At 48.1% G+C, this 19725-nt stretch overlaps 8 protein-coding genes across 8 annotated transcripts; 2 read left to right on the forward strand and 6 right to left on the reverse strand.

Annotated features, from left to right (window-relative positions):
* Positions 1–304: 304 nt before the first annotated feature.
* FPRO_14580 (uncharacterized protein) lies at positions 305–4480 on the reverse strand (the record flags this gene model as incomplete). The annotated part of the gene is made up of 7 exons (XM_031219622.1): positions 305–2537; positions 2590–3189; positions 3239–3263; positions 3320–3493; positions 3542–3805; positions 3860–4052; positions 4109–4480. 7 exons carry the CDS (start codon positions 4478–4480, stop codon positions 305–307), a joined length of 3861 nt encoding a protein of 1286 aa, XP_031085362.1.
* A 350-nt stretch (positions 4481–4830) lies between these two features.
* Positions 4831–8010, reverse strand: FPRO_14581 (uncharacterized protein; the record flags this gene model as incomplete). Its single annotated transcript, XM_031219623.1, has 1 exon — positions 4831–8010. The coding sequence occupies one exon, from the start codon at positions 8008–8010 to the stop codon at positions 4831–4833; it is 3180 nt and encodes a 1059-aa protein (XP_031085363.1).
* Positions 8011–9334: 1324 nt separating this feature from the next.
* Positions 9335–11305, reverse strand: FPRO_14582 (uncharacterized protein; the record flags this gene model as incomplete). The annotated part of the gene is made up of 1 exon (XM_031219624.1): positions 9335–11305. One exon carries the CDS (start codon positions 11303–11305, stop codon positions 9335–9337), a length of 1971 nt encoding a protein of 656 aa, XP_031085364.1.
* A 397-nt stretch (positions 11306–11702) lies between these two features.
* On the forward strand, positions 11703–12900 carry FPRO_14583 (uncharacterized protein; the record flags this gene model as incomplete). The annotated part of the gene is made up of 5 exons (XM_031219625.1): positions 11703–11889; positions 11942–12202; positions 12248–12486; positions 12544–12797; positions 12846–12900. The coding sequence occupies 5 exons, from the start codon at positions 11703–11705 to the stop codon at positions 12898–12900; spliced, it is 996 nt and encodes a 331-aa protein (XP_031085365.1).
* Positions 12901–13761: 861 nt separating this feature from the next.
* On the forward strand, positions 13762–14885 carry FPRO_14584 (uncharacterized protein; the record flags this gene model as incomplete). The annotated part of the gene is made up of 2 exons (XM_031219627.1): positions 13762–13864; positions 13915–14885. The coding sequence occupies 2 exons, from the start codon at positions 13762–13764 to the stop codon at positions 14883–14885; spliced, it is 1074 nt and encodes a 357-aa protein (XP_031085366.1).
* Positions 14886–15349: 464 nt separating this feature from the next.
* Positions 15350–16811, reverse strand: FPRO_14585 (uncharacterized protein; the record flags this gene model as incomplete). The annotated part of the gene is made up of 2 exons (XM_031219628.1): positions 15350–16440; positions 16502–16811. 2 exons carry the CDS (start codon positions 16809–16811, stop codon positions 15350–15352), a joined length of 1401 nt encoding a protein of 466 aa, XP_031085367.1.
* A 590-nt stretch (positions 16812–17401) lies between these two features.
* On the reverse strand, positions 17402–17642 carry FPRO_14586 (uncharacterized protein; the record flags this gene model as incomplete). Its single annotated transcript, XM_031219629.1, has 2 exons — positions 17402–17432; positions 17488–17642. The coding sequence occupies 2 exons, from the start codon at positions 17640–17642 to the stop codon at positions 17402–17404; spliced, it is 186 nt and encodes a 61-aa protein (XP_031085368.1).
* A 551-nt stretch (positions 17643–18193) lies between these two features.
* FPRO_14587 (uncharacterized protein) lies at positions 18194–19524 on the reverse strand (the record flags this gene model as incomplete). Its single annotated transcript, XM_031219630.1, has 2 exons — positions 18194–19301; positions 19355–19524. The coding sequence occupies 2 exons, from the start codon at positions 19522–19524 to the stop codon at positions 18194–18196; spliced, it is 1278 nt and encodes a 425-aa protein (XP_031085369.1).
* Between the last annotated feature and the right edge of the window lie 201 nt (positions 19525–19725).

The following is a 19725-nucleotide window of genomic DNA, read 5'->3' on the forward strand; positions in this document are numbered from 1 at the left end:
ATGTAGAATACTCGGCCGTGTGTTCCGTGTCTTGCACGGGCTGGGCTCATTTCATATGCCAGCTAGCACGGACTGAGGGTCCGGTGGAGATGCCCAGACGAGCGAGCCAATTACCTATCGTTGAGCGATTTCTAATCAAGAGCGAGAAACAGTCTATACCCTCATGAGATTAGTTTTCTGCGCCAAACATCAGGCACTAAGAAATGTTGAACTTGCTCGTTTCATAAAACAGGATGACATATGTGTTAACATAACAAGAACGAATAAAAGGTCCTCAATAATAGCTGACGAGACAAATATTAGTTTATAAAAATGCTATCGACGTCTTTGAAACCAAAGCCTTTGCTTCATTTTCAAGCATGCTACTATCAATGTTTCTTCCTATCAGATTCCAATGCACTGAGCACAGCCCATATCTACCTGTTGCCTCCGGTCTAGCGATGCGTCGGCAGTCGTCACAGCGAAGAGCAAGCTTGATATAAGACATGTCGTCGACCAAGTCTCTTTCGTTTGGAGAAACGGGTTGAACATCAACCAGGGACGTCGCAAGATCCCACAAGTTCAACAGGACTGCACGAGAAAGTATCCTGTCGTTTGCATCATCGAGACCCCGTTCCAGTGGCTCTCCGAAAAACACCTTTACCATGCCTTGGCTTATGGGTAATGGCCAGCGATGCCGTAGCAATATGTTCAAAAACAGAAGTATAACGGTTTCTTTATGCAGTGGGACAGACCCTCCTACCTCTAAGCACTTCAACAGAGAGCGTTCAACAATCTGTATGTCACTTGCTTTTGCTGCCTGCATGGTACCTAGAAACGCAAGAGTGTTGTCCAGTTGTTGCTGAAGATCGGCATAATGACTCTGATATGAATTGCTGAAGAATCCAAATAGGTCATCATCATGAATAGGTGATCTCTCTGGTGAACGAAGTCGTTCTGCTACGAAGACTTTCATACGCTCTGTGTCAACCAAAGCCCCATCGATCAAAATGTCAAAGAATGATCTCCCCAGGCGCGTCTTTGAAGAAAGGATCAACTCCATTTGGAACCGTTTGTCGTGATTGAAGCGACGCAATCTTTCGACTGATGAACCAGTACCGAGTTCTTCAGCCAAAACGGCGAAAAGATAAAGGTATGGTTGTTCATGTCGCCGATAGCCAGTCTCAAGAAGCTGACACATTTCTCCTCTTAAGGAATAATCGGCTTCCGGGGGACATGTACAGATCCGAAGCGCCTCGTGCCTGTCTAAGGGGGGAAAATATGAAATTCCACTGGCGACCGCTGCCCTCAGTTCTCGGACAACATCAGCGTGGTTCAGTTGCAGTCCTGCACGACGGAGGCATCTATTCTCACATGTCTCGTGATTCTTACTGACAGCCATTCTGTTTATGATGACAGAAATGTAGCCTTCAAGACGACGATTTGCTGCCCTTTTGGAATCCTCCACAAGCAGCATGAACACACGACAAGCAAGACCTGGGTTGTTATTTTGAATCGCGTACATGAAAACGTGGCACAGGTCCCTCAGTGTGGATGTATTCATGAGCCTTCCACCCTCATCTGTCTCGAGGGATACGGCGGTTTCTCGGTACGAATCAAACCCAGGACCAAATAAGAGGACATCATTACCAATGGTCTCGCTGACGCGTTCTTCCCAGGCTGGCTTAAACCATGGTTCGCCCTGCGAGTATTGACGCGGTCTTCGCAGAATCTGGCCTAGTAATCTCCATGTAGCCTCTGTCTTGACCGAGTCGATATAAAGCTGATGATTAAACCAGTGTTCAGAGGCATATTCGTAGAACGTGTATCCCTTTGTGCCCTGAGCGGGACCGAAACTATGCATTGGGATTGAAGAGGGTGAGGTGTCGGTCCATTGAACCTTGCCAAGGCGGGACTTTCTTGACCGCGAAGCCAAAACGGCTTGTCGCGTGAGTCGCCCAATTAGGGACCCGATGTTACCTCCCACTGCGGTTTGCATTGTCTGCTCAGCCAGTCCGCCAATGTCAATACTCATCTGCGAAGAGTCTTTGTTGAAGCTTTTTGTGAATCCTACTGCTCTCTGGAAGTTATCAAGGCTGATATATGTGACGCATAGTTCGCCCATGAATTGATCGCATTTGTCTGCGTCGAGATGAAAGTCCTTGAAGTCTGTCGAGCCTGGGGTGAGAAGGTATTTCTCAATCGAGTGGTGACTAAAGTGAACAGTATCTGACTCTTCCACGCATATAAGGTTCTCGCACCATGTAGGTAGGCGATCTATGCCACTAACAAGATCGTCCTGGTCAAGCGTCTGCTGTCCAACCTCGACCGAGAGAGCCTCGCGGAGTTGATCAAGAGATAGCGGCTCAAAGGAACCTTGGATAAGCTTAAATGCTTTCTGAACGATGGCTGTGTTGTTTTTCTTTGCTGCTACACGGCTAAGAGCACGGTCAAATGTGGCCGGGAGGTCGACCGGGATGTCTTGCATTGCCTGTCTGATGTCCTTATCAGACTTCCGGGAGCAGATGTCATCAATCGTGAGGAAAACCCATAAGAACCTCGCGCATTATTAGAGACTTCTGTTATGATCTGCTAACAGTATATACTCACATTCCCTTTTCCTTTCGGTGTATCACTTCAATGATCTGATTGACCAGCTCTGGATCGCTGACTATAAGCTCGCTGGCTTCAATTTTGATTCTGATGATATCCTCCGTATATAACCGGATATCTGAGCTCGTGGATTTCAATCCAGTGTAGAGGCGAATGGTCTGAGGCAGGATTCGGTCAATTTCGCTCGCGCATGTTTCCCGGGATGATAACAGAAGCTTTACTCGGTGGGGCTCTGGCAACTGGTCAAAGGTATCGCTAAGGAACTTCAACAGTCCTATCTGTCTTGCGACATCGACCTCGTCTAAACCATCAATTACGATAAACCAATCGTCTAGGTTCTTGGCTGCGGTAGTATAAAGTAATCTCAGTGACTCAATAGAGAACATCGACGATTGAGCTTGCTCTAGACAACCATCCAGCTCAGATATGGCACTTGAGTCCAAGCTTTGGATCAAAGGGGACGCCAAAAGCTGCTGGAGGCAAGACCGTATAACTGTCGAGGCAGAAAGGCTTTTCCTGTCGTCAAAACGAAGGAAAAAGAAAGAGGTGAATTGGCGAGATTCTGGAGTACGGCACAGCCGTTCTATAATTGAGGATCTATGGCTACTTAGAAAGCTTTCAACACTAGCAGTATTAGTAGACTTACGCTAGGATTGTCTTTCCAGATCCGACTATAGGTCTTGTTAGATAAAGAACGTCGTACATACAATCGTCATCCTTGACTTACTTTTGCCTGTGATATGGAGGACAACTGTTTTTCTGGCGTTAACCCAGTCTTGATATTCAGACGTTAGAAAGCACCATTCAGCTGTGCCCATGTGCCGTTTGTTTCGCGTGCTGTTAAATGTTGGCATGAAATTATAAGAGGTTAGCTCATTGATCAGCCTCCTTCGCTTCTTGTCTAGAAGATTGTTAGTTTAGTTCGCGGCGAGACTGTGCATAGACCTACCTCTGCCACGCTTTTCCTTGAGATCTTGCAAGTCTTTCATGGTGGCGCTATGCTCTGTTACCCATGCAGAGAGTTGCTGCCTATTACCTGAAGCCTTCTGCCTCTCCTCCGTCTGTTGCCGCTGCTCATGGAAATCAGCTTGCGCTTTAGCCAACTCAACCTCTTTTTGCGCATTGTCGGCTTTTTTCTTGACGTTCTCAACATAGCTTCGAATCTCAGTCTGAAATGAGCAGGTGATGGCTCTCCAGACTTGAGTGGTGAATGCTTGAAGGACGGGAATTAGCTTCAGAGTAATGAAGACGGTTTTGGTTTCCATACTGGATTGACGGATGAGGTAAATAACCCTTTCACAGCAGAGAATCACAGACGTGTGGAATTGGCAAATTGAATCATTCAAGCGGGTCGAGTCTTGGAATAGTATCTGGTAGTGGCCAAGTCTGGAATATAGAGAGCCGAAACCTTGCAGTAATTCAACGAAGGATTGGAATTGGGATAGGAAGTTTGCAAGAAACTAAGACAGAATAGTTAGGCGACAGACAGGAAATGGTGACTGTTAAGAGTATATACCGTAAATGTCAATTTGATTGAGCCCCAGATGATTGCGCTGATATCAGGATTGGATTGAATATATGTATCGATAACGGGAGTGAATTGCTGAATGATTTGTAGAAATGATGTAAGCCGCGAAGCTATGCTTTTACCTCTCCGCTTTCCACTCTGCTGCATATCCAGCTCCGCTGTGAACACAATGATCGACTGAGCATCATGCGGCAGGTTCCTCAAGTCCTGCAAGCGTTTGCGATCGTCATCCGTCAATGCAGCTTGGAAGCGAGCGACTGCATTTTCGAGTTCAGTGATAGCAACACTTCTAGTGGACAGAGTACAGTCGCCGGCTGAGGATGCAGCACGCGATGGATGCGATGTCTGATGAGGAATCATGGTCTACCAGAATAGCATTGACCCTAATATTAGTTGCCGATGGCAAGTTTTTGGGCCAAAGGCGCCTTGGGCTTTCAGAGCCTGATCTGAGACCTCACGTGCCACCACAGTCAGAATAACTGAAGTAGAGAGTTTAATTGGATGACTTCTTCGCAAGGCATATTTGGCTTTTAGTGACGTATTTTGCAGAAGGTGGCTTGATAGTGCTCTGGGATTGGATGCTTTATGCAACACAGCAAGGATAGGCGCCATTTTCCATTCGTTCTCTGTGTTGCTGAACTTCAAGCCAAGCCACGAAATTTATTGTTTTTGTCGCTCGCTTTTGACAATTATAAAACCACAGTCTTAATCTACACCCCGTAGTGTATGTAGGGCGCCCAATCAGCTGAGCCAAGGTTATTGTCTGTATCACCAATCAAAGATGCGTCTCTGACTGAACGCGATAGAGATCCTTTAGCGGCGTCGTGTCCATCGGAATCCGGAGCAGTTCTTACACTCTTGCTAGTCTCATGCTTCTCTATCCACCTTCTCCTCAACTCACGAGTTGCCCTGTGCAGCCCGCGGCAGATAGACTCATCCGATATATCGGAGTCGAGCAGCTCCTGATACGTCATCTGTGCCATCTCAACAGAAATATCATCTTGGACGTTCCACAGCGTACCAATTACATGCCTGAACCCGGCGATTTGGAACGCGCTGATGAGGTTGATGTTCTCATCGAATGATGTCTCATCTTTGATCTGGCCGGTGCCACATGCCGATAGGTATGCAAGGAAGGGTGACCTTTGTCGAAGATTCATATCTAAGAGGTCAGAAACCTTGAGTGAATCTTCCTTCCAGTCTTCTAGTAAGAGGCAACTCTTCGATGGGTCTTCTGTATGAGCGAGGCCGTGGCCAGCAAAGTGGAAGATCTTGCAGTCCGGCAGATATCGAATGACCTCCTCCTTGGTGCGGGTGGGTATAATTGACTCGAGTTTCATAGAGCGGACCATGCCGTCTATCAATTCCACCTCTCCATTGGCGAAAGTAAGCGTGTCGTGGCCAGGTGTATGCTCCATCGCAACAAGTAGTGCCTGATCAGAGCCAGACGACTGGGATGAGTCTCGACGGCCACGAATTATGTTGCGGATGGAAGACCCGTATGACGATATAACTGTATCTAGTACTGCTTCGGAACCTTGTTGTCTATGGTATCCTGCTGCATGAAGCGGAAGCTGAACCAAAGGGCCAGTTGGAATCCACCAGACATGCGGCCATGCATCTGTCGGCGGAGGTCCAGAAAAACCTAGCATGCTGAGTATGGGACTCATGATGGCATCCCAGAGCCACTCGAGAGTCTGCGAAGTTGCGAGAGCCCAAGGCTTTACCTTTCGCTCAAGTTCCTCCAGAGTTATACTGGGTAGCTCCAATGTATGAATTTGGCTGTCCGCGACAATAAGAGCATCGCAGCGAAGGCTACTGACATTGATCACCACGATCGGGCCGCGTTCTGAAGCACCGCAGATCTCATCTTCCGTGTGAGAGAGCATGAAGTCTTCAAACCCAGGCAAACTACGGATTTCAGCAGCCAACTCCGTGAACTCCTTGGCAGCAGCATGTCGTCTGTTAATCGAGGCTTGCCACTGCGAGTCTGTGGCTCTACCGTGCTCGGCTCGCCGGTTCAGTTCAGCTTGTAAAGAGCGATATCTCTCCGCTAGTCCCGGGTGCTCCTTCGCCAAATCTTGCACGTCGCTGCGCATGTCCTGGAGTGATGATCCAATGATACCCCGACCTTGTTCCAGCAGCTGCAAGGCCGTCATGGGGGATTGACCCGCTTGTAACGCTGCTGCAGCTGCGTCGGAGGCTAGCCCAACTACTTGACTGAGTACGTACTGTCTGTCCTGATTCTCGTGGGACCATGATACAAGCTTAGGGATGAGGCTTACAGCAAGCTTCGCAGTATCATAGAGCTGCTGACTATTTGAACAGTTGGAAAGAATTGTTTGGCCGGCTTTGACGCGATCTTCCGTCGCTGAGGGCTCGTGGTGAAGAGCTCGGTCGTAGTTTGTGATTGACAAGTCTAGGTCATGTTCGTCTCCGGTTGCGGTATAACGATCCAGATAATGGTTGCCAAGGCTGTTTAGCCACGCTGCCCTGAGCGCATGGTCCTCTGACATCAGACCCAACGCTTCCTCGGCGTTGCGAATGGCTTCTTCTAGATCGTCAAGATCTCCGGTGTACTTGTATAGATCGCCCAGCTGATTACCTAGAATATTCAAATAGTCTGCTCTCTCAGAGTGGTCCACTGGCATTATCTTTAACGCTTTCCTCTCAAGTTCGATAGCCTCATCGACATCATCCAGATCCTCCGTTCTTGAGAATCGATCACCCAGTTTTATAGCGAGGTTATACAGTCGCTCAGGCTTCTCAGGGTCCAGGTCCAACGACTGTCTGGCGCAGTCAATAGCTTCGTCAATGTCGGCAACATCATTTGTTCTCAGATACTTATCACCCAGACGGTTCCCTAGATTTGTCAAGGTGAAAACTTCTTCATCCTCATCACCATTCGGCGTTAGTTCGAGTGCCAATCTCTCTAGGCGTATCGCCTCTTCAAGGTCTGCCATCCCTTCAGTCTTGAGGTATTGACAGCCGAACAGTCGTCCCAGACAACGTAGCCATTTGGGTTTCCAATTGGCCTCGGGAACCAAGGCCAGTGCTTCGTTAGCTACCAAAAATGCCTCCTCGAGGTAATGTTCATCTTCGGTTCTTTCATGCAGAATACAAAGATAGTTAGCTTTCTTGATCATCCACTCCACCCTCCCTACATCCGTATCTGATGAATCAGTGATCTGCCGATGAAGCCTAACGCATTCCTCCAAATCCTGTACCTCGCTGGTCCATGTATACCGGTTGTACAAGGCTTGGATCAGTTTCTTAGCGCTTAGGTTCCCAGGCTTCAGTTCAACGACCTTTCTAAAAGTCTCGATACTCTCGTCCAAGTCGGCGATTTCCCCTGTTACTTCTGCCCTCTTGTCAAGCTTTGCGCCTAAAACAAACAACCAGGCCGCCATCAGCGAACTATTGGTGGGGTCTGTGGCGTCAACGGAGAGCCTTTGGTAGCGAATGACCTCATCAAGATCAGCAATGTCTTCCGTCTCCTCGTACTTTTCTTCGTACAGAAACTCAAGTCTTCTGAGGAATACAGTCTTTCGCGGATCGCCTTCTGAGGTAAGATCCAACGCCTGGATCCCAAGCTCTATGGATTCTTTCAGATCATCGAGATCGTCTGTCTCTGCAAACCTATCGCTGAGTTCATTGCTAAGCAGATGTAATTGAAGGGCCTTGTTCTGACGATCGTTAGGATGCGTTAATGCCAATATCTCCCTTCGCAGCTCAATAGACCGATTGAAATACTCTCCGTGGCCCCTGCTTGCGAATTCTTCTCTGAGTTGTTTGATGCGATCGGTTAACATGGAAATCCTCGCTTCGTTGTCTTGGGTGCTTGTCTCTGGCTTCCTCCCCGGGTCATGAATCGCTTGCACAGAATCCATGTTCTCAAGGATATCAGCTGAGGTCCGTAGGGCTATAAGAGATGTCAGACTAGGCGCTTTAGATTTTGGCGGAAAAGATTATATATAAAAAATAGACCTTTTAAGCTTAAACTCTTGGCTACATTGCAAGTTCAGACATTATTAACAAGGTACCAAGTACGCACTGCTGATTGAAATGAACTCAAAAGGCACTATTACAGTGAGTCTAGGCAGCCAAGCCACTCGCCGGCATTGGCATTTAGGCTATTACGCATGAGCTGATACCGTCTGCCACTCTGTTAGACAAGGCCTCCAGCAGGTCGATTACATTATCTTGGCGATAACCATCTATGCATATTTTAGGCTTACTACAGGCTTGGTAAGCGAGCCACTGGCTTTCACATTATGATAGACAAGGGTGATTACGGAATCGAAGGCCTCCAAACAGGCAGCAGCCAAAAGATAGCGAATAGCTGCTCTGTCTCAGCAGTTGTGTAACCACCTGCAGAATGTCATCACCACTAAAAAGAAGAGCCCTACCCTCCAATAATTCCGATAAGGCGGAAGAATATTAATCGCTGATTCGACGCAGAAACCTCGCCGACCAACCAACAATTCTAATAGGTGGAAAAATGCCCACGGTGCATTGCAGTCGCCTCTCTATTATTGCGTGGCAGCTCACTTAGATTTTGCTGGTGATCTGTTGCCTACCTATTCTTTGTATTATTTGAGGCCGACTGGGTCGCAAGACGTTTGAGCCGCATTCCCTGCTGGGCTCTAAAAATCCTAGCTTCTGGGCTCAGCCTCCACTACTTTAAATCTTGGATCTACTGCTAGTACTGTATTGGCCTAGGTAGCTACCTCAATTGGCCCCTCAGCTCCTAGTAGCAGCGAATCTGTTTGAGTTTACCTCCACCACATTCACCATGGGAGATGCGTCAGAGGATCAAAAGGCTCCAATCGAGTCAACGTACATTGTGTCCCCCAGCATCCCATAGCGCCACTGACCGTCGCATAGCCAGCAGGATGCGCCTGAAGTACAGGTGATTGATGGAGGTCGCCCCTCGATCAGAAGCTTTGCTACGGCACGTCACTCCTACATGAGGCCCCTACTAAACTGATATCTCGTAGGCTACAAAACTCAGGCCGAACGATATAGTCAGAGTACTCTCAAATGGATCGACATACACAGTATCGGAAGTGAGAGGGGGAAAGTATATCCTCTGCGACGATAGCGGCAAAGAGGTTATGCAGGGGCGCGAGTATGATGAGAGCGAGTTGGAATTGGTTGATGACCCTTTTTAAACCCTGTTCTGGGGCGGCATGTACCTTGAGTAGCAATATGTTAGTTAGTAGAAGTCCAAACTACGAAATTGTGCGTTATCCACGTCCCCTTATTTCCAGCACTCCTCATCCTTCCCCCAGTACTCAACTGCTTAATGAGGTCAGAGAGAATATCTGCGCTTGCAGAAGAGTTCCTGAAATTTGACTTGACATCCAGTCCTGGCAAAACCATCCCCGGAAAAGAAACCGGCTTGTCTGTGATAAAGACCTTGATGACATCTCGAGCCTGGCCCTGCAAACTCAGATGGCTTGGAACTGTCATCTTTAATTTCATCTCCTTCATGCCGAGGTTTGGGCCATGAGGTGGTGGGACAAGGATATAGTCGCCTCCTCCTGAAGCTGATATCAGGTTGCTTACAGCCCAAGAAGGAGAAAAGTCAAAGACGGCCATGTATAGAGGGTGGGTCGCATGGTTCTCGATAGTGAATCCAAAGGTCTCACCGTCTGAAATTTTAAAGACTCCATTTGTGGAGGAGTCCACTACTGGCTTGAGCGTGTACTTTGCTCTGAGCTCTGTAGATGGAATTAAATTGGCCAAGCCCTCGAAGAACTTGAACGTTGCAGCATGCTGAATAGTTTCCATCATTTTGGGAAACGAATCGTCTAAGCTAGCGTCGAGTGTTGGTAGCTGAAGCATGCTCCCTTGAGCTTCACCGACAATTTCGTATTTGTTCAATTTGTTGATGTTCAGTTCAAACATACAAAGACCCCTTTCTTCTTTGTCTGTAATAGTCTCGAAGTAACGTAACACCTTTGGCTTATCTTCCAGCTCTGTATTTCGTAGCAACTCTGCTGGAAGCCATACCCTGATGCGTTGCGATGAAACAGTCGATAACTGTGTGGCATTCAAGGTCTCTAGATCTTTCATACTAAAGGGGAAGGCTGGTGGCGTTGCTTTTCTGGCTTGAGCAACTGTCAATTCGGATTCGAAAGCCCAAACATTAGAGACTCTGAACTTGACCCTCGAATGAGAAGTCCGGCTCGAGGTAGCTGAAAGACTGTTCTGAACAGTGAACTCGTCTCCGATTGAGATGCCATGGACTCGTCCCGCCTTTATAAAAATCCTTGAACCTTCTATCTTGCATACCGGCAAGGAAGTGAGCGAGACTGGGGCTAGAAGTGTCCCAAAGAAGGAGAGGTGAGTATTGCCGTAGCGCATTGGCGTCTGACTACAGCCTGACGCTTGCATCAGAGAAACAACCGTTTCGTGGAGCGATTGGTGCGACACAACCTCTTTCACTTTTGCCAAGGTCGTAAGGGCTTTGAGAAGGTGATAAGTGAGGGCGCCTCGTTTCTGGGTCTTGTTGACAAGAACTTCCATGGCCTTTTCGTGGGGACCACAAGCCGTGATTATTGTGTAACCCTCGGGATTGACAAGCCAATCTCTACCAATCCTTGCATCGCGATCGGGGATTCCTAGGGCGTCTTTGCATTCTTGCTCTTGTTCAGCTCTGTCGGCATCCAGCGACGCGTCGTATTCCATAGCCCGTACTCGATCGCCTCGACTGACGGCGCCTGAGAAGCAGCAGTCCAGCGCGACAGTGACAACGAGACCTTTGTCGACCATTCTCTTGAGAGCCTGGGCTAAAAAGCGCCCGCGAAAATAGCTAGCACCATGCTCCCCATTTTCGTAAAGAACAAGACCTAGCTCGCCGAAACCAGTTTCGCCAACGCTGCCGTCTGATGGCAATTGAGCACCGTGCCCTGAGAAGTGGATATAGACGTGATCGCCGGGTTTCGCAGAATCAATGATTAAGCGAAGCTGCTTCAAAACATTTGCCCTGGTTGGCCTCTCATCGGGCGTCTCTGGTGGATCTTTAGTGGATTGATGATCCTTCGGTACAGTGGCTGTGAGCACGGATGTGTGAATTGCCGTAGCGCTGTGCTGCTCTAGATAGGCCCTGATGTCACTAACGTCGTCGACACTGCCATTAAGATGTCGATCTTTGGGGTAATAATTGATTCCAATCATGAGCGCCCAGCGCGCTGAGGATTCGTTAGTAGCTGCCATTCAAATGATTTCAAGAGATCACGATAGGAGCGTCTTTGTGTATGGTCTGATTGAAAAGGACGAGAAGTTGGACCGTTGGATGATAAGCATTGATAGTCATGCAAGTCCCGGTATTATTGGGGCTGAGCACACGCCCAGGGGACGCCTCAGCGGGCGGACCGAGCCTATGAGCTTGGGGTCGCAAAGAGGCAGCTCAAGACACTAAAAAGTACAACTTCAATCACAAATGCACTTTCTTGCAGCGTTTCAACCTTCTGAACAGTGTGGAAATTATTAGCTTTCTCCAGATACTTCGACCTTCTTACAATATCAGAGTTACCAGACTTTGGACAGTAATACAAGCTTACGAAGAAGAGCCATGTCTTCAACTACTTCTGATATCGAATTGGGCCAGTGCAGCACTACGCCATTGTCGAGGATAGGTACAAACGGCAGAAACTGGAGCTTCAGGTGGCCAAATCTGACATGGCCATCATCTGCCTGTTTCTCACTTCCGTTGTTACCTTTTTGGAACAAGAGTGCTCCGGTAATGCAATTACCGCAAAGTAAGCAAGGCTGTCAATAAATTGCTTATAAGCGAGGCTAACAGCTACCAAGTCGAGGACTACCCTAAGGGATACCCGCAGTTTTCGTCGTTGATATCTTCACATGACTCTTTTTTTGTCGCACGAAGATTCCTGAACGTTCGTGCACGGCTACTACTACTTAAACAAAACCGTGTTGTCGCGCTCGAGAGCAAATTGCACAAGATTGATAGAGATGAAGACAGGCCACTGTTCCTGGGCAGTTGTCAGCGGGATCAGAATACGGAACGAGCGAAAGTTGTTACGGAACTCGATGAAGCTCTGGAGGATCTAGGTGAGATTAGCTTTAGCGGTCTTGAAGTATGACTAACAAGCTTAGACAAGTTCCTATTGAGAAGTCGACAGATTTCAGAACTCGAACAAGCTGATCCTCAAGCCGTGACGAATCTGCAGAATTGGGTCAATGGCACCGGATCGATCGCACGAGCAGAAAGCAGGTATCTAAACTACCCACTGCAAGAGCTCCTAAGTACCAGTCCCCGGGATGAATCTGCCATGATAGGACTAGAGAACAACGTGGCTGAGAACCTGCTCCGTGTGCGAGATTACTTCTTCCCAGTATTTCAGCCCTTGCTGTACTCATTCGATATTCCATAATACTAATTTAGTTTACAGAGCTACTCCCCTAAAGTCTCAAGAGACACTGCCCATATTTACATCCCTACAAGATCATCTGCGGCTCTCATCTCTCGCGCTTTGATGATCCCGATAGTTGTCATCATGCTGCTGGCACCAGTCATTCTCTGTTCCTACCTGAGTAGCACATCGTCGCGGCTGTTTGCTGTTGGTGGTGCGACGGTATTTTTCGTTGCAATGATCTCTGGTGGCACAAGAATGAAGAGTCAAGAACTGATTATCGCGGGGGCAACGTAAGCTATACCTTATGCCCTTCCCGAAGCTCCCGCTAATGATTATAGATACGCGACTGTTCTTACAGTTTTCCTATCAGAATCTTCGGTACTACCTGGGTAAAAGGGCTATGTTGCAGTTGCTATTGAACCAGCAGGCAGATTCTTCCATTGGACTGTCGATCAGCTTGTGCAATATTGGCGGATTGTGGATAATATTAGTATTCATAAACCATGATAAACACTCTTAGCTTTCTTGCTTCTTGTTCCTATAAACCAAGGTAAGAACATTCAAAAGTCTTCACCGAGATTGAACATTATAAGGGGAAGTATCTCGTTCACTATCGCGTCGCGTGCACTGCGCCTGTGTATAATAGATAAAGCCTTTTGACATCACCTTGGGCACCAGGATTACAAATCTTCATGCGAGCACTCTACTGTCCCTGGAAGGACGGCACGGAGAGTTCCGTGCGGGTAAGTGGGACATATCGTGCTAGCTAGAAATGAGTAGAAACCGAGACCGAAAGTCAAAAACCCCACAACAATAAGGTGCTGACACGTAAATACGCGCATCGCCAACTTCACTCAATCTCGTCTCGGAGACATTTCGTCAACAAAAGTTGCATCGCATTTTCTTTCGGGACAATATTTAGACCGTTCCCAGCGCAATTGAACTGCTAGAGACGCATAAAGCTTCAAAGTCAAAGATTAAACGGGTCCCGGGCTCATGATTGACCCCGAGACCCGGAGAGTCTAACGGTTAATAGAAAGAGATGTCGATCCACTATCATTACTAATGAAGGTCGAATGCCGAGGAAATGAGGTCATGCATATCATGCTAGATGGCGAATTGTACTAGATAACGTTACTGTGATACTGTTTCTAGTGCCATCTATAAGAAACGCTCAGTATTTATATCACAACCTCGGAAGTTCAGCATTAACGAGACAAGAAGCAAACAAAAGAACATCAAACTACAATCATCATGAAAGAAGCAATCGTCAAGAAAGATACCTCCGTTGAGATCATTGACTCTCCAATTCCTAAGCCAGGCCCAGGCGACGTGCTCATCAAGGTTATCATCGCAGGTAATTCAACTCATACCTCGTTCTCGCATCATGAATACTAAACTCTCAAGGTACCAACCCCAAGGATTGGAAGATCCCCGTTTGGCTCGGCGAAGATGCCAACACCGGCGATGACATCGCCGGAATCGTCGAGGCCGTTGGCGAAAATGTCGTCGGCTTCAACAAAGGCGACCGCGTAGCCGCCTTCCATGAGATGAGGACCCCCAACGGTGCTTTTGCCGAGTACGCGACTGCGCCATACTACACAACCTTCCATATTCCTGATTCAGTCTCTTTCGAAGAAGCTGCTACCATCCCTCTCGCCGCGTACACTTCGGTCTGCGCTTTATTCCAGGAGCTTGAGATTCCGGAGCCTTGGTCGCCACTCGCCAAGACCGAGACCAAGCGTCCTCTTCTCATTTACGGAGCTAGTACTGCTACTGGAGCTTATGGTATCAAGCTAGCCGCTGCTGCGAATGTGCATCCGATTATTGCGGTTGGAAGCCAGCGCAGTGCTTTCATCAAACCATTCCTCGACGAGAGCAAGGGAGACGCACTCGTTGACTACACTGTTTTCAAGACTGAGGAAGAGCTAGTCCAGGCGATTCAAGAAGCTTTCAAGAAAGGCGGCGCTCCAGATGGTCGGTGCTGGAAGGCTTTCGACAGCGTCTCGGAAGATTCCACTGTTAAGACAGTCACCAAAGCCATCGCTGGTCCCCCGGACTCGACTGGCCGCAAGCCAAAGGTGACCAACATCTTGATGAAGAAAGACGTCGAGGGTGCCGACCCCAGTGTAGATATCGTCGTCTCGATGGTTGGCCAGGTCCATGATAAGGATGAGAAGAACAAACTACTCGGTGTTGTTTGGGGTGCAGCGTTTGCTAGAGGTCTCCGAGAGGGTTGGTTCACAGCCCATCCTTACGTCGTGGGTAAGAACGGCCTTGAGGGGTTGTCTGATGGTCTGAAGGATTTGAAGGAGGGAAGGACTCGGGCGCAGAAGTTTTTAACTGTTATTGGCGAGACACCAGGAGTCAGCGCTTAATATCATGTCTGTCCGTAAAGTTGAACGTCTTTTTGAAGTTGTTTAACTAAAGGGGAACTTGAGTGGGGTTGTTAAGATGTCGGCTTATGGTATCTCAAGATGCTGCTAAATTCATTTTAAGATGCTGCTAATTTCATCATAAGATGCTATAAGTTTATCAATCAATACTATCTTTGGATATTAATTTTAAGTTATTATCATATAAAGTTTAAAATTTCTTATAATTCTTATTGGTTTTATAGTAATATTAATTTATTTATTTATAAAATAAATAAATTTTGTCTGTAAGTCTTAATGCCAGTAAGGGCTATCTTTAGATACCTTTATTCTCATCTTACAACAGCACTCAGGCCATCCTAAGATACCGCTAAATTCATCACACGGCAACTGCTAGTTCATCCAAGATTGGTATTTGTTTATCTTAAGACGGTCCCAGTAAGATTATCTGAAGTTTAATCAACCGCTTAAACCCCATGCCTACTGCTCTGCAGCCACTCTTGCAATCCTCTCTGCGCAGCCTCCATTCCCTCCCGAACAATCTTTGCTGACTCCTCAGCCGCCTGGAACGCAGACTCAGACGCAGCGACAGCCTTCTTAGCCTCTTCAATTTCTCCATTCGTCGCCATAGTCACGGCCTCTTCAGCCCTCCTCGCAGCAGCGCCACCAGCCCACGCCGCTCTGCGCTCTGCATCTTGAATAGACGCGACAGTATCACTAACAGCCTTTGCAGCGTTAGTCGCATTCTCAGCGGTGTGCTCTGCGTGACGGCGGGAGACTTCGTCTTGTCGCGCTGCGTTTTCGGAATTCCGGACGGAAGCCTGTGCGGCGCGGAGGAGGGCGACTGTTTCTCTTGCGCGCTCATGGGCTGTTTCGGCGGATTGTCTGAAATATGTGGCTAGGCGCTCATTCTCAGCTTTTTGCTTATCATCGACCTTTTCGGTTTCTTCGACGATGATGGCGGAGGCGATGACTCTTTGAGCTTGAGCGACTGCATCCTCAGCTGGGGCCGTAGCTTCAGCGAGAGTAGACCATGCACGAGATGCGCAGTCGAAGAAGTCTGTCAATCTGACCGAGTTCGCAATGACAGCATCGCGTCGCACCTCAGCTGCAGCATTGACCATCTGTTCTTCGTACTTCTTTGCCATAGATCCAAAATCTCGCGCTTCTTCAGCGGCAGCCTTTGCCCGAGCGGCATTCTCGGATACTGTCCAGGCAATCGTGCGAACCTTCTCGCGGTATGCAAAGTAGATATGGACCCATGTACCGACAGTCACACTGATGAGACAGAAGCCAAAGACTGGTAGCAGAGTGGGGGAGAAGAAGGGCACTACGGCGGTGAGTGACCACCAGTTGACGACGAGCCAGTATGTCTGGGCATGTTCAAGGTAGCAGAAGCGGAGGGGTCCGTAGATCTTGCTGATGGGAGCGAAGAGGTATGCAGCGGCTGATACAGCCGTGGCAATGCCAACGAACATGTGTTGAACCCATGGTTGGAAGGGAAGTGGTAGGTCGTAGTAGAGGGTCAGGTAATAGGCCAAGGACATCAACGAGCCCACTAAATTCATCACGAACTATCAGTGCCTCATTTAACATTGACAAATAATGACTAGTCTCACCTTTAAAGTATGTGCCGACCCGACTAGAGATGGTCTTAAAGTCAAAGAACGGTCCTAGCAGCAACTTCCACGACAGAGTGCTGGCACTCTCCTGGCCATTAGGCAGAGTCCAGATACAGCCAAAGTACAGCGCGACGATGAGAATTAAAGGGCTCGATATTTGAGAAAGAATAACATTAAAGTCCGGAAAGATAGTAAATTGGTTAAGAAGAAGCGCGACGAATATCGCAGTCTTGATATGCGGCACGATTAACTTGGAGAGCGACTCCAGGGCAGGAAACAAGTCCTCGCTAGAATTAGATGAAGTCATGGCTTCTAAAATATTAATACAAGATGAAGATGGGTTGAGACACGATTGTCTCCGGAGCTGGCATTTTATTCTCCATTTTTGACCGAAAGTGAGGCGCTCAGTGCCCAACTCAACGTGCAGCTGCAGCATGCATAACGACGTGGAATGCAGAGCCGAGATTTTGATCCAATCGTAATCAGCCAGCTCTGTTTACTTCCAGACATTTGAATGGGGAAGTCCACAGATTTGCCTTTCAGATGATCAATTGGTATAGAACATGACAAATTTGTGATCTAAGCAGGCCGTATCCATGTCAGGCCGCAAGTTTTCTTACGCGGCTGGGCTCAGTGGAGATGGCCTCATTTTGCTGACTCCACTCGGGAGGATCATTGGGCAATAAATGGTTGAGAGTGTTCAAAGTGGCACGACGAAGAAGGAGAGTTTTTGATGAGAATTTCATAGATTCATTAGATTATTATTTTTGGTATCTTGTACGGCTCGGGTGGACTAGCCACCCATCCTGCAGTTCAACGCCTCGAGCGGAATTATTCAGGTCCCAATCCTCCGCTGTGAGAAGCCGTATCACTTCATTCATCTTTGCGTTCCATTGTTCATTTTGACGAGAAAGGATCATCTTCGAAGCTGCATGTAACGATTAGCACAGATACTATTTAATGGCGAGACTGCGTCGACTTACAAGGTATTTCCGAATCCATCGTCACATACACTTCGGCCTTGTACTAATGTGCAACCGGCACCTTCTTGTACAAGTCGACCGCCGGGGCCACGGACCAAGGGAGCTGCCATGGCTGTTGATAGGAACGACAGTAGGGCTACTGAGGAGAGTCTCATGGTGAGCGGAGGGGCGACGCTACCAAAAATGTGAAATAGGAGGTGTTCGGAGAGAAGAGGTTTGATGATGGTGATGTTAATTAGATATCTGGGAGCAAAAGCTGATGATTTAAATAGTTCTCAAGGCTGGAGCACCGATTCTAGCTATTGAAACACAACTGTCATACCGTGAGTCCCTGGTTTCAGCCTCGAGCAAAGCGACGTTTCGGCCTCAGTCAACATCCCTGTCAAAACAACACCAGGTTTCAGCTTCGTGTTGTCGCTACATACCCTAGATACCTAAGTTTTTAAGCATCATTTCAAGCTTGGCACCCTAACTCGTAACGTTTTACACTGCTCCTGTGTTCATATTAATTGGCAACATAATGAAACGCAACTGTGTAATAAATCTTTTTCTCATATAATGCAAATTCATCTATACTTCAGACAAAACGTACTAGCCGCTGAGTTATGTCTGCTGGAATAAGCTATTAGCCACAAGTCCCAAATGCAAATAACACATCTAGCCACGATAACCGTCAAACCACGTCAAATTACACAAACTGCTATCATCAATGCTTCAAAGATCGCTTCTCCTCAAGTTTGAACTTCTGCAGCACGCCCTGACAAGGAGGGCCCTTACAGACGGTGATCGCCCGCTCCACCAGATCGTATATGACAAAGGCCACCGTCATGTTCTGCTTGGATGTGTACCCAGTCAATACAGCGCTGGGCGTGTTCTTCTGATTGAAATTCGGATGATTGCACAAACTCTCAGGATACGCGAGGTGGTCCGAAAACGCCGTCCTGATCTTTTCAGGCGTCAATCTACCCGCTGCACAATCAGCCCTTACTCCCTTCTCGGCTCGGAGGCTTCTGAACCAGGTGCTCCCACCAGGAGAACGATCATACACATCATCACGGCTCAGAAATTCTGGACTGAGGAAGTGATTGCTGTGGATGAGGTAGTTATCGTCAACGTTACCGTAGAACTTGTACACGCGGCTTGGAGAGACTTCCATAGCCATTGCGAAGCCTTCGGCCGTCGAGACGTGAAGGTTTCCTGAGACGTGGCGGGGGAAGGCGTTAATTGCTACCAAGCCCTCAGCGTAGTTGCTGTACTCAAGGAAGACGCGCCTCGCGACGGAGAGCGGGAGGACAGGTCTGGGATTCTTGACCTCATGATAGACCCCGTCTTGGTCAACATGCGAAATGGGCACGTAGTCTTCGCTTGAGAGCAGGGAATTCGCAGTGACAGACATACCAGCCGAGTTCATCCCACTGCGGATCAGCTGACCAGCCTCGGTGAGGATAAACATTAATGGACGATCCTCTGATGGGTCCGGGTGTACTTCGAGGTAGATGATCAGATCCTGGTTGTAGAGATGGCTGGACATGTCCCAATTGTGTACGGCCAAAGCGCGACCAGATGCCACTGCTTCGGGAGGGAAGAATCCGCTCGTGCATTCATCATGCCCGTTTAGTTCTTGAGGGGTCTTGCCGCCGTCTTGCAGGCGATACATGCATCTGCCAAGGTCATATCGAGCATTGAGCATGATGACCTCTTCGATCGTAACGCCTGCCCCATCTGCGATTCCTCTGATCTCTTCGAGGCCTGTAGGGTAGAACTTCTCAAAAGCTGGGAGGTAGACAGTTTTGATGATCGTGAAGGAGATGGACCTGCGTTGAATGTTGGTTAATTGCGATAATAGTGGTATCAATGATCTACGCACCAATGAGGCAGCTTGCCAGGAAGCTTGTAGTATTCAATATTAGCACGGACCTTGTCGCTGACTTGTCTGCCATGCGAAAGGCCCCTCTCATAGGGCGTGCCCTCAACGACAATGTGCTGGTAGAATGAAGGACGAGGGACTTCCATGATAGAGGTTTCGGCAGAAGGCATGTTGAAAAGCAGTAGATTATAAGATAAGGATACTGAAGAATTACAAGTTATCACTTGCTCTACCACGAATACTTATAGGCCTGGCGGGTTGTCCCACCGGGTTCCGAGTTGCTGTCACCAATTTGTCGCGGCGGCTGCTAGCGCGCGTCGCCCGATTGTCCCAAATAGTCCAATTCGGCGATCGACCACGAACCGTCGCCC

This window comes from Fusarium proliferatum (assembly GCF_900067095.1).
Source record: "Fusarium proliferatum ET1 genome assembly, contig: FPRO_scaffold008, whole genome shotgun sequence".
In the NCBI taxonomy this organism is placed as follows: Eukaryota; Fungi; Ascomycota; class Sordariomycetes; order Hypocreales; family Nectriaceae; genus Fusarium; species Fusarium proliferatum.